The following is a 14151-nucleotide window of genomic DNA, read 5'->3' as shown; positions in this document are numbered from 1 at the left end:
AAAATCTAAAGAAAAATCTTCAAAAATTTTAATTTCATGTTTAGATGAATGATTTTCATATTCCATAAAAGTTTTTTTTTCTATTAGATTATTAAATTACACCCAAAGGATTAGATTTGTAGAAATAGAAAAATAAATAAATAGAAAAAACGGATAAATAAAAGTAAAAAAATCTAAAATCTAATGTTTTGGTTATAAAAACAAAAAAAATAATTTTAAAATTTTTTAAATATGTTCAGCGTTTATGTGTATTAAGAAATAATAATACAATTTGAAGCAACAAAGTGTCTCAAAAATCAGCCATGTGACGTCATAAAAATGAGGGAGATGAGAGGAGAAGTGGGAAAGAAAACCCCTAAAAAAGAGATTGATAATCATTCATTTTTTTGACATCACATGACTGATTTTTGAGTCACTTTGTCCCGCTACATACAATTTAGATTCTTATGGTTATGTCAAAGTTTAGTGTTTTAATATTTTATCAAACAGTTATGTGTTAGCTAGATACAATTAATTTTAGTAGCAAAGCTACTGTCGCTTTGTCTGTCCGTCAGTCCGTAACGTTATGGGGAAAATATATTTTCCTCGGCTTCTATTGGAGATAGACAGTTGAAATTTTAAGTGAAGATACATATATGCGCAGTTTATGTACTGTATTTTTGTGATTTGCTACTTTTGGATGTTGTCATAAAATATACAATAATAAAATATCATTGAAACATATATTTTACTTCAAGTTGCCCTCAGTTTATAAAAAAAATACTATTATAAAAAATCAATTTTATATTTTTTATGAGAATACTCATTCATGATGAGATAATGACGTCAGAGTTGTATCTTTTACCAAAAATAAACGTTTTCACAAAAATACTAATCATTTGTTTTAAAAAAGCAAATAAAATATCATGCATAACAAAGCAGTATGATCTAAACTTTTGATAGAATAAACTTTAAGTTGTAAAATAACGATTAATGTTCCATTAAATACATTAAACTACTTACTTGATAATTATAAATTTAGGGAAATCTTTGTATTGGTTTGGAAGGTTTTTAGCTATTTTTCAAAGGTCATATTAAATGTATACTTTGGCTATTTCTATTTGTTAAATTTAGTTGCAACATATAAAACTTTCTTACGTCATTATTTTGACGAGTTTTATTTTTTTTCAATTTAACAGTATGTAAATTTAAATTTAGCTTCTAGAACTTTTTATACCACAGTGTGACATTCTAGTTTCTGTTGTTGATAGCCTGATAACTTGCTGTTATTTATCTGCTACAAATAGACGGAAACCACCATGAACTGTAAATAAAAGTCATGTAAATTAAAACAAGTTAAAGATGTGGTTCGCTGGTTATGTAGATTATTCATTTTTTCTGGTGGTGGGAGAAATGACGTCAAAGCTTTATATTTTTTCGGGAGGGGGGATAAAAACTTCAATAGGGAGAGTTATACAACTTTTTTTGATTATTATGGGGGGGAGGGGATTTAATAACATTTTTCTAAATTTTGGAAGGAGAACAACACCTTTTTAACCCAAACCCCCTGTCACCACACAAACCAACCATTTAAATAATTATCAAAGACACAATAACCTCTATAAGCTAATTAAAAAACAAATACATAAGGACAGAAAAAAGTATATGGCAGTTTTTATAAATAATTAGTAAAAATAACAACAACAAAAATAATTTATCTCATAAAAAATCAACAGAAAATATAAAAAAAATTGTTACATAAATTTCTGAAAAATTCTTGTTACATTGATATTAGAAATACAAAAATATTTTATTCTATGGAGCAAATATACTTGGAATCTTTTCATTAATGTCACTCATTTTTTTGTAGCAAAGCATCTATTAACATAGATCTGTTGGTCTGTAAGTCTTATGATCAGTGGCGTGCAGAGGGTTTTGCCGTGGGGGGGGGGGTGTATTACAGAACAACAAGAGGGGTTTGTTTTTAATGTTAGGGTGTTGGTTATTATACGCCCCTTGGCGTTCCCCTTTCAATTCAAGGGGGTATATACACCCCCCCCCCTCAGCACGTCTTTGCTTATATTTTATATTTGTGATTCAGCCCAGTCTATCTTACTTATAGATTATCTATTCTATGATTTGTGTGATTTAAAATCATTTTATTATTGGTTGTGATCGTTTTAGTTAATCACTAATCAATTTTTCTTCTTAGGAATAAAACAAAACAAATGTAATGAATTTCCAAGCCCTTTTAAGACTTTTTTTTCTTTATTTCTATTCAATTTCTATCTTTAATGAATTTGAAAAAAAATATTGTTAATTTCCATTAAAATTTATTTAAAATTTTATGATTATTTTGTAGCACGTTTATTACATATTAGTTTTCTTTTAAGGTGTTTCTATATTTTTACTGAAATAATAATTAGCAATATATCCTATTATTTAAAGTATGAACTTATTCCTGTCTGTAACGACAAATCTCGCTTACAGCAGAAACCGATGGGGTTCTCCTTTACACCAAAGCTTCTTGTGAATCCAGGGTTGGTTTTTAACTATTTAGGGAAATGGTATCTCTAACCCTCCTAAGAAAATTCGCCCCTTGGAAAAAAGGATCTACTTTTCCAATTTTCATTTCTTTAACTGTCCCTAGAGGCCTCTAGGGGCGTAGCCGCTCGTTCATATAAGTTGTAGAAAGGCTATAAATTATTGATTATAGTAAATAAAAATAATGAAATTGATCCCTGTTTTATTGGCACGGGCCTTTGACTAATAATATATTTACTTATGTATTTTCCTTCTATTTTACCCAAAATAGATTAAAACCTGTCCTGGATCAATATGAATCTTTCTAGAATATTGTTTTAACGATTTTAGGGAATTTTATTCTTTTTTTCTATTAGAATGCTAAAATTTGCAGAAATGTTCGACAACTTTTCTGTTGAAGTATTGCTCTCAAATGCTCTAACTTTTAGTTAATTTTAAGAGTCACATGCTGTCATAGTATTACAGTATAATTTCTGCCTTTAGTAAGCAGTTAAACTAATGTCACAAATGGGGTTTAAGGGACCAACTTTAGTTATACACAAAATACATTTTATTCATTTTCTTACGAAACATATTCAAGTACAAAGTTGTTTTCGGACAAAAGTACTAGTTTTGATTATTTAAATACACTTTCTTCTGATTTTGTAAACATCTTACTAAAAGCGGGGTGATAAATTTGTTAAGTATAGATGTTTAACACAGACAACTACCTGGATCCAGTGTTGGGGACCTTTTTTGTCTGCTATAAAATTGCTTTCTGCTCTTTTGTAGCGACTTGGTTGTGTTAATATTTCTGACACTATTGGCTGATATTCAAAGACCTAATTGAAAGTCGGCACAGTGTTTAGAGGTGGGGACACACAGCTATCTACCAAAAATTAAACCTACCTTATGGCTGTTCTTATCATTGCCGTTGTTCGCCATACTGCCGCTACCGTCCTCATTGGCGCTAGTCTCGCTCAGTATTCTCTTGATTTTGGAGATTGAGTGTTCCAGGGGTAGGAGCCGTTTCCTCAAAATTCCCTGTACCACGCTGCGCACCGTGGGCCGGTGCACCAGTTGTAGTAAGAACAGGTGAGACTGAAAATTATTTAGAAATGAAATACCAATCATTTCTGGAAAATAGACTTAATAAAGGCATTTGACACTGTATTGTTTGGATTTTCAATAACAAAATAATAAGAAAGTGTAACTTAACAAAGTATATAAAAAATCAGCCATGTGACGTCATAAAAATGAAGAATTATACATATCTTTTTAAGGGTTTTCTTTCCCACTTCTCCTCTCATCTTATATGGCTGATTTTTGAGACACTTTGTATAGTTACAAGAGAGTTAAAGTAAGGAATTTAAAAAATAGTTAAAAAAGGCAAAGAAAAATGGAGAGATAGGTTATGATATGCTTTTGGAGATTGTGTTTTTGCAGTTACAGCAATTAAAAGTACTATGTAGATTCTACAAATTTAAGAAAAACAATTGCCAGTATATCTTATATTGTTTTATAATATGGTTATTGAAGAGATAGACACACAGTGAAGAAAAATAAAATTTATAAAGATGCTACTCATCTAAAAAAATACTTACACAGCAGCAAGCAGAAACGGTAATTTGTACAGTATTTCTACCAGCTTGACATACGTCCTAAATTTTTAAAAAATAACATGAGTTAAAAGTTAAACAACAAGGACAGTTATGCCCATAAGAAGCACAACAATAATAATGTCTTAATTAAATAATGTAGTCGAAAATCATTTAGTGTACTCTTTAGATGTGATATAAGGGGGGGGGGCGTAATGACATAAGCTCTTAAACCGTGAGCAAAATGGTCTAAATATTGAGCTAGACCCTTCAAACTTGGTATATAAGCTTAGTCCTATAGGTATTACATCTAAATGGCAAAAAAATCCAAAAAAATTTATTTTTAGGTTAGGTTAGGTAAGAAAAACCCTGCGGAAATGGGGTTTTTAGGCTTTTTTTGGTCTATTTTGATGTGGAAACTTGCCTTAAATTGTTTTTTCTTAGGGTTTTAACTTAAATACACTGTATCTATTCATATGGACATTATTTAAGATGATTCAGCAAGTCGGGGACCGACCCCAGGGGGCTAGGTGGGTGGCCCGCAGGGGTTAAGTTCATTTTTCCCAATATATTTGTTGTGATACATCAAATTATAGGTTTTTTAGGTCAAGGAACTCAAATTCAGATCTAAAATAAGCATTAGACTAATCTGAAGCTAGCCCCAGCGGGCTAGGTTGGTGGCCCGCAGGGGTTAAGTGCATTTTTTCTAATATATATCTTGTTATATATCAAACTATAGGTTTTTTAGGTCAAGAAACTCAAATTCTGAGCGAAAATTAGCATTAGACTGACCTGAAGCTAACCCCCCCGGGCTAGGTTGGTTTTCTGCAGGGCTTAAGAGCATTTACCTAACCTAACCTAGAAACTTACTTATATTTTTACAGGTTTCTTTCTTGAATAAACTGTGTCTATTAATGAGGACTTTATTTAAGATGATCCAGCAAGTCGGGGACCGACCCCAGCAGGCTAGGTGGGTGGCCCGCAGGAGTTAAGTGCATTTTTTCCAATATGTATGTTGCGATACAGGGCTTAAGAGCATTTACCTAACCTAACCTAGAAACTTACTTATATTTTCACAGGTTTTTTTCTTGAATAAACTGTGTCTATTAATAAGGACTTTATTTAAGATGATCCAGCAAGTCGGGGACCGACCCCAGCGGGCTAGGTGGGTGGCCCGCAGGGGTTAAGTGCATTTTTTCCAATATATATGTTGCGATACATCAAATTATAAGTTTTTTAGGTCAGTTAACTCAAATTCAGAGCTAGAATTAGCATAAGACTAATCTGAAACTACCCCAGCGGGCTAGGTTGGTGGCCCACAGGAGTTAAATGCATTATTTCCAATATAGATCTTGTTATATATCAAAATAAAGGTTTTTAAGGTCAAGAAACTCAAATTCAGAACTAAAATTGGCACAAGACTTACCTGAAGCTAACCCCTGCGGGCTAGGTAGATTTTCCACAGGGCTTATGTGCATTTTACCTAACCTAACCTAGAAACTTACTTATTCTTTTTTGGTTTTTTCCTTGAATAAACTGTGTCTATTAATGAGGACATTATTTTAGATAATCCAGCAAGTTGGGGACTGACCCCAGCGGGCTAGGTGGGTGGCCCACAGGGGTGTAGTGCATTTTTTCTAAAGTATGTGTTGTCATACATCAAATTATAGGTTTTTTATGCAAAGAAACTCAAATTCAGAGCTATTTTAAGCGTTAGACTGACCTAAGGCTAACCCCCGCGGATTAGGTGGGTGGCCTGCAGGGGTAAATTTTCCAAATTATGTGTTGTTATACATCAAACTATAGGTTTTTTAAGTCAATTTGGAGCTAAAAAAACACAATAGCAACCTGATGCTAGTTTTTTTCGTGGTATGTGGTATACATTAAATTAAAAAATTGTATCCTATTAGCATATTAAATTCTTCCACCGCTAACATTGTACTATCAAAATTTAAATTCTTTCAAATATATGCCATATAAATGTAGTTTAACCAATTAACCAGGAAAAAATATGCAGTTCACTAAATTAAGTTCAAATGCATTTTGTGAAACTACCCCTTTGAATTTCTGGATCTAAAAAACCTATAATTTTATGTATGACAACTAAAAATGCACTTAACCCCTGCGGGCCACGCACCTAGCCTGCTGGGGTCTTAAATCTTAAATAATGTTCTAATAAATAGACACAGTTAATTCCAGAAAGAAAACATAAAAAAACAAGTAAGGTTCTAGGTTAGGTTAGGTAAAATGCACTTAAGACTTGCAGGCAACCCACCTAGCCCGCTGGGGCTACCTTCAGATTAGTCTGATGCTTTTATTAGCTGTAAATTTGAGTTTCTTGACCTTAAAAACCTATAGTTGGATGTATGACAACACATACTTTTTTTAAAAAATGCATTTAACCCCTGAGGGACACCCACCTAGCCCGCTGGGGTCAGTCTTTGACTTGCTGGATCATCTGAAATAAGGTTCTCATGAATGGACAGTTTATTTGAAAAAAAAAATATTAAACGTAAGTTTCTAGGTTAGGTTAGGTAAAATGCACTTAAGCCCTGTGGGCTACCTATCTAGCCCGCTGGGGTTAGCTTCAGATTAGTCTAATGCTTATTTCAGCTCTGAATTTGAGTTCTTTGACCTAAAAAACCTATAATTGGATTTATCACTACATATATATTGGAGAAAATGCACTTAACCCCTGCGGGCCACCCACCTAGCCCGCTGGGTTGGTCCCCGACTTGCTGGATCATCTTAAATAAAGTCTTCATTAATAGACACAGTTTATTCATAAGGTCCTCATGAATGGACAGTTTATTCTAGAAAAAAAACCTAAAGAAAATAATAAATGTAAGTTTCTAGGTTAGCTTAGGTAAAATGCACTTAAGCCCTGTGGGCAACCCAGCTAGCCCGCTGGGGTTAGCTTCAGATTATTCTAATGCTTATTTTAGCACTGAATTTGAGTTCTTTGACCTAAAAAACATATCATTTGATGTATCACATCATATATATTAGGGAAAATGCACTTAACCACTGCGGGCCACCCACCTAGCCCACTGGGGTCGGTCCCCGACTTGCTGGATCATCTTAAATAAAGTCTTCATTAATAGACACAGTTTATTCAAGAAAGAAACCTGTAAAAATATAAGTAAGTTTCTAGGTTTCCGACTTGCTGAATCATCTTAAATAATGTCCATATGAATAGATACAGTGTATTTAAGTTAAAACCCTAAGAAAAAACAATTTAAGGCAAGTTTCCACATCAAAATAGACCAAAAAAAGCCTAAAAACCCCATTTCCGCAGGGTTTTTCTTACCTAACCTAACCTAAAAATAAAATTTTTTGAATTTTTTTGCCATTTAGATGTAATACCTATAGGACTAGGCTTATATACCAAGTTTGAAGGGTCTAGCTCAATATTTAGACCATTTTGCTCACGGTTTAAGAGCTTATGTCATTACGCCCCCCCCCCCCTTAGTAAAGTCCCAGTAAAGCTTTTTGAATAAAATATGACACTTGCTACTTTTTTGCGACTAGTATACCTAATGGAGAAGATCATTAAAGTTCCTCCACAGATTATGACGTCATACGATAAAATAACCAATGAAAGGCCTGCATAAATTTTACCATTGGTCAGTTACAGAGTATACTGGCCTTTCATTGGCTATTCTAATGTATGACGTCATAATCTGTGGAGGGACTTTACTCATTCTCTATTACCATAATGGACGTATATAAGTACATGCCCTCTCTATAGAGTAACTGCGTTAAAAAAAATATGTATAAATATTTACCTTAAGGTATAATGGTTTGTGCCCGGTTTTTCCTTCTATAGATCTCTCTATAACCAGTGGGGTCGCATTTACAGAAACCTATAAAAAATACGAGGTTTAGTGATTATTTTTAAAACATATTTTTGTGGCTGTTTACCCCTCAACTAGGTTATATTTTGGTTATTATTATCTTAGTAGATTTTAGGTTTTTTAGTTGTAATGCCGTTATGTTGGATATAACAATATTAGATGGCAATGGTATGTTAATTTTGACCTCTTTTGCAATTGATATTTGTATTTTCTATAGAAGTAACAGGATTTCTGTCTAACTGTGTGTCTGTATGTAGCTTAAAATCTCGCTCACTGATATTTGAAGGTCCAGGGATGGTTTTTAACCATTTTGGGGGTTAGTACCGAGGAAAATATCCACTGGTAATTTAATGCCCCTCCCCCCCAACCTACCCAAAAATATTTAATTTTTTATTTAAAACTAAAATGAAAAGCTGTGAATCGACTTATCCGAACACAGTAATAGTGTCTGACTGATTATGACGTAACAAAAAAAATTAGCAAATGAGAGGCCACTATAAATTTTACCATTGGTCAATAACGGCCTCTCATTGGCTAATTTTTTTGTTACGTCATAATCAGTCAGACACTATTACTGTGTTCGACTTATCCCCTTCCCCCCCCCCAAAAAAAAAAAAAAATCCTCCCAAGTGCCCCTAGAAAATAAAACAATGCATGTTGATATAACATGTTATGACTAGCGGCTACGCCCCTAGAGGCATCTAGTGGCAAAATAGTTATAAACCTTCCCAGGACCTAAAAGAAGATACCCTGTTAAGGGGAAACTCATCGGTTCAGCGGTTAGCGAGATCCTTCTGTACAAACAAACAGACAGACACATCCTCTTACTTTATTATAAGGATAAACATAGAGATACATCAACAAATGACCTAGACCCAAATCATTATGTAATAAATGAAAACAGAACTATACAAGGAAAAAATTTTTTTAGCATTATACACAGAATAGGATAAGTAAAATAAAAATTAATTGTCCAGAATACCTAAATATTCACCTAAAATAAAATTATTTAAGATTTGTATGGCTAATGAATTGAGTTCTTGTAATATTACTAAACCCTGTTATATGATAGTTATATTTTTTGTGAAGGCTCCGTCTTGTAAGCATATACCTCCTCTAATAAAACTTCTATTAAATAATTTTTTCTAATTGTGTTTCCCTATTTATAATATTACTAGCGGCTGCGCCCCTAGTATCTAGGGGCTCTATATTCAAAGGGATATGGAAGGACAGAAAACAATTCTAACCTTACCCAGACTTATTCATAAAAAAAATAAAATAACCTAAAACAATATAAGAAGCTTCACTGTAAAGGAGAACCATATCAGTTCATCGGAAAGTGAGATTCTTCACTACAGACAAAAAAGGTTACTACTTTATGTAATAGGATTTGTTTTTTAGAAAACTTTTCCCAACATTCTTTGTTTAATGCAGTATCATGAATATACAAAAGCTTATTATATAATAATTGTCAGGGAAAAAGTTATAATCAAATTTACAATTTTTAAATTTAAAAGTCTGTTTGTTATGTTTTTTTTATCTTGATCTGTTTAAGGGAGGAGTGTACAAAAACCTTTTAAAAATGTCTCCAGAATAGGCAGCCCCCATTCCCCTTTACCCCCGTTAATATTGATTTATAACTATATGTGTATATAGATTTCTGTCTCTAGGTTTGAAACAGGTAGGACAATTCTATACCTGTACGCTATTTGGCCAATTTGTGTCCATAGATCTGTCATCGTGGTGGAAACATTTCAGCTGCAACTCGAGGTCAGGCCGCCATAACAGTGTCTGGTGGACCTAAATATTTTATTTTAGAAACAGTTTTTTTATCAAAATTGGTGTGAAAATGTATAGAGGCTTCAACAAAAACCTTTCTAACTTAGGCGTTGACATAAAAAAGTAAATGATAGAATGATCAAATTCAAAGGTTAGGTACAAACTAAAAATCTTAAGAGTTTCATACATGACAAGAAAACACACTACAATAAAGATCCCTATTATATTATCTTATTGTTACATAACTCAACATACACATACACACACAAACAAACATTTTCTATTACCTGAGGTTTAAGGTGAAAGACATGATTGGACACAGCAAGGTTGTGCTCCAGACGGAAAGGAGTCAGCAGGACACCATCCTGCACAGGGAAGGTCAGGCGCATCTCTTCTTTGGCGGTGTTGGCGTTGGTGTTTAGCGAGTGAGAGTATGAAGGCTTCATCCCTGACATCTCCGATGACGTGCTGCCGTGATCGCTCTGGGGCGACGCGAATGGCGCCGATGTCATGCAGTTGCCGTTGGGGCCGTTCGGCGTCAAAGGCGGGGTAGGATTGCCGGGCACCGGCGAGTGCTGGAAACTGGAAATGCCGCCGGAGCTTGGTGGGCCGTTGCCGACAGTGTTTGGACCGCCGCCGCGCGGCGATATAGAAGGTAATTCGGTTTTGTTGTTCATACTGCCGGGGTTGGAACCGCTCGGCAATGGTCGGTGTTGGTTGGCGGTGGGGTACATGCTCGAAGATGGGTGGTTGGGGCCGCCTGGGCCAGAAATTCCACCACCTGGATAGGGACTACCGGGTCCACCGCCGCCGCCAGCCATCGAAGTCATCGGCGAAGAAGAGTAGGGAGGAAGGCTGCCCGAACTCGAACTCATCTGAGAGTGCGAGCTCATTGGCGGGTAGGGGCCGCCTGACATAGACGACATCGGCTGCATTCCGCTTCCGTTTGGCCCCATTCCCATGCCGTTTCGCATATTCGGCGGAATTCCGCTAAATCCAGGTCCAGGTCCGCCGCCCATATTGTGGGGATGACCCATCGGGTAGCCGCCTTGGCTTGCGCTCGGGCCGTAGGGGTTGCTTCTGTAGGGACTGCCGGCGGGTCCACCGGGGCCCATCTGTCCCATGTTGTTGTAGATCGGGCTCTGATGCCGCTTTTGCGCCATGTACATTGCGGGGCTGGGGTAGGGGGAGGGACGCCCCTGGCTCTGACCATACATGCGTCCGTGGGGGTCCATGGGCATACGCATGTTCATTCCTATAACAATAAGGCATTAGTACATATAGAGAAAATTGTTTTGGTATTTTAAAAACATGACAGAAAAAGATTCAAATAATAGAGGAAAAGAAATGTTTATAATATTTTTTTTGTTTTGTTAAAGTACATCTTTTATTGAAATAAATGACGCTAACTATCCCCCGAACCATGTAATTTAAATGTTTGCCTATTTAATTTTGTCTTTAGTTTGATACAGTTTTAAAGTATAATTTATATTTTCAGTGGACTTTTCATTATAGAAGTTTAGAGAATATTTTTTATAAAAATCATTTGGAAAAAAAGCAACATTTTTAAGTGGGAAAAAAGTCTCAAAGCATCTAAAATGTAAAGTCCACAATTTTATTTAAACTTTTGTACCTGGCCCACCAGGTCTGATTGGCATGTTAGCCATACCCTGCATACCCGCCATACCTTGCATACTACCTCCAGACCCAGACATGCCCATCATGCCGCCCATCCGCGGGTTCATCCCGCCCATCATACCCCCCGGCGGGCCGCCGCCCATCCGCCCCATGTACGCCATGTGGTGGTAGTTGCCGCCCATCATCGCCATATTGTTGTAGCCGCCGTAGTGGCCCATCTGGCCGTTGCCGCCGTAGCCCATACCGCTGCTCATGCCGCCCATACCGTTCATCCCTAAAATTAATAATGGTATTATTTCTAGCATTCATTTGCATTAAATTATTCTAAATTAAAATAAATTCTTAATTTAATTTTGTTTTGATTTTTAAATAAGAAAGAAACAAAAAAGAAATTAAAATTAGGTGAGCCAAAGTTTCTGCTAGATAGACGGTCAGGAACAATAACATTCTCTATTTTAGAAACGCTACAAAAAAAATATATGTTGATTTTGTTCTTACATTTCATTCGTCATGTTTTAAATTCTTTATAATTAGCGGCTGCGACACCTATCATCTAATGGAAAAAGCATAACTATAGCATAAAACCACCCAAAAACTTGGATATTCAAGTAATAAAGCCTTAAAGCTTCCCAGGACCTATGTCAAGCTTAGAATTTTAGTATACATTAAAGTATCTTAATCGTAGTAAAAAGATATAAAAATTCACGAAACCTCTGCAATTATTATTACATGGATAGAAGTTGAATAATATGGAAAATACCATATATGTTCATATTACATATGATATATATTATATAAGAAACGTGATTTTAGTAACATACACAACTACAAGACAAACGTCGTAATAACGAGAAAATAGTAAAACAATACAGACAAAGATTTAGGAAAAATTAAGTTCAAGTACAGCACTAATATAGCTGAGTGTATAACATTGCTTTTACCTTATGTCCAAAATAGCAGATTCGCTCTTATAAGCCTCTAGAGTGGGGGGGGGGGGGGGGGGGAATTCGATAACCCATTTATTTTTATTGGGGGGGGGGAGGGTTATTTTTTCTAGAGGCGATTTCTTTCCGGACCTAAAAGAACCTGCATTGTAAAGGAGAACCTTATTGGTTCAGTGGTAAGCGAGATCCTTCAGTACAGACAAATAAACGGACATCCTGTAACTTTATAACAAGGATGTGTGTACGCTCAGTAACGTGACTTACCTGACATACCAGGCATGCCATACCCGCCGCCCTGCATCATATTCCCGCCCATCATTCCGCCCATCCGGCCCATGGCTCCCATGGGATCTGTCGGGCCACCGGCGCCGCTGTTTGGCGGCATCCCGCCACCGCTAGGACCGCCGGGCATCATGTTTTGCATGCCGGTCATCGGCGACATGTTGCCCGCGCTCCCGCTTCCCATCATTCCAGATTTTCCGCCGCCCATTCCCTAAAATCATAATTTGTCAGTATCTTATTTCAATTGGTTTTTGGTTGCATAGTTGTCCGTGGATTCGTATATAATTTATTGCTATTTCGCAGACGAATAGTCCAATATAAAAAAGTAACACCGTCGTTTTTCATGTATAAATATAAACAAATATAAATTTACAAAAAAAATATGTTTAGATTTTAGTTAACTAGGATTGGATTCCAGAAGTAAATCTTCTAAAACACAGATCTCTAATTGTTATAGCTATTGACCTAAATAATGCATATTTATATCTTTGTTACCCCGTCCCGTTTTAGAAAAAAATTGTTAAAATTTTTGCCCCCAGCCATAATATGGTTGATTTATGCAAAATAATGACCAATGCAAAATATTTTTTCTGTAATGCAAAAATTGCGATGGTACAAGCACGAAAAGTTTTTAAAATTTGCAAAACATACCTGTTTTCATTCTTTATATATAAAATTTAATTTAAATTTTATTTAAGTACTATTTCACTCTAAGACCTTTTAATTTCATGATTTACACAAAATTAGGACAAAGCGGTTTTAGAGATATTAATGAACCTACCTGTCCGGATCCATCCATGCCAGGACTGTTGCGCATACTGTCCATACTGTTCATCCCGCCGTTCATACCGTTATTCATTCCGCCGCCGCCAGACATTTTGTCCACCGGCTCCGTGGAATAGCTGCCCCCGCCACTAGAGGAAGTTAAACTAAAAATAAAATTAGGATTAGATTTAAAAATACAGGGATATCACAATTTAAGATAATTAAATCTTGAAACAACTGCTTTTGGATTTAGAAACTTGTGATAATTAATCTTCCTCCCAATTGTGATAAACAAAAGCAATCATTGGGTAAATTATTTTGACTTCTGATCTAACAAATGAAAGAACCAGTTTATTGAAAAATTGAGTAGAAGAATAAATAGATTAAGACAATAAAGCGAAATAATAAAATGCGGGATGCGAAGCGCAAGAAAATATTTTTATTCTTAGTTCTTACATTGTTATCCAAATTCTATCAAAGTTCCTAGTCTAGCCTTGGAGTTAGGATTTGCTTAGCCTGGCATATATATAAAGAAATGTGTAAACACCTTTCTCGTATTCATTCGAATCCGGTGGATAGGAACCGGTTCTCATCCATACGAAAAAACTATGTCTAGCATCGTATTATATCCAGTTTTCTACGAATATAGAAATGTACAATCATAAGATTAAAACTAGTTTTTTTAGCCGGTGCCTTCGGCACCACGGGGCTAAAAAAAACTAGTTTTAATCTTATAATTGTACATTCTATATCCGCGGAAAGCCGTTTATAATACGATACGAGAAA

At 35.5% G+C, this 14151-nt stretch overlaps 1 protein-coding gene across 4 annotated transcripts in view; it reads right to left on the bottom strand.

Annotated features, from left to right (window-relative positions):
* Nucleotides 1-14151, bottom strand: part of tna (Zinc finger MIZ domain-containing protein tonalli) — a 144467-nt gene that overhangs the window by 13919 nt on the left and 116397 nt on the right. For 2 of the 4 annotated variants that reach the window (XM_080166243.1, XM_080166244.1), the window contains exons 6-13: nucleotides 13382-13529; nucleotides 12583-12811; nucleotides 11370-11648; nucleotides 10024-10991; nucleotides 9656-9757; nucleotides 7889-7966; nucleotides 4107-4163; nucleotides 3412-3603 (exon numbers count right to left, since the gene is read on the bottom strand). In XM_080166243.1, the coding sequence (XP_080022369.1) occupies nucleotides 3412-3603; nucleotides 4107-4163; nucleotides 7889-7966; nucleotides 9656-9757; nucleotides 10024-10991; nucleotides 11370-11648; nucleotides 12583-12811; nucleotides 13382-13529 (2053 nt within the window). The remainder of the gene's footprint in view (nucleotides 1-3411; nucleotides 3604-4106; nucleotides 4164-7888; nucleotides 7967-9655; nucleotides 9758-10023; nucleotides 10992-11369; nucleotides 11649-12582; nucleotides 12812-13381; nucleotides 13530-14151) is intronic. The other 2 variants (XM_080166245.1, XM_080166246.1) reach the window with 1 other exon arrangement.

Source organism: Acartia tonsa, chromosome 7 (assembly GCF_053477335.1).
Source record: "Acartia tonsa isolate MP-2025a chromosome 7, ASM5347733v1, whole genome shotgun sequence".
Taxonomy (NCBI): domain Eukaryota; kingdom Metazoa; phylum Arthropoda; class Copepoda; order Calanoida; family Acartiidae; genus Acartia; species Acartia tonsa.
The sequence above is the reverse complement of the archived record's forward strand: the minus strand, read 5'-3'. Positions and strand labels throughout refer to the sequence as shown.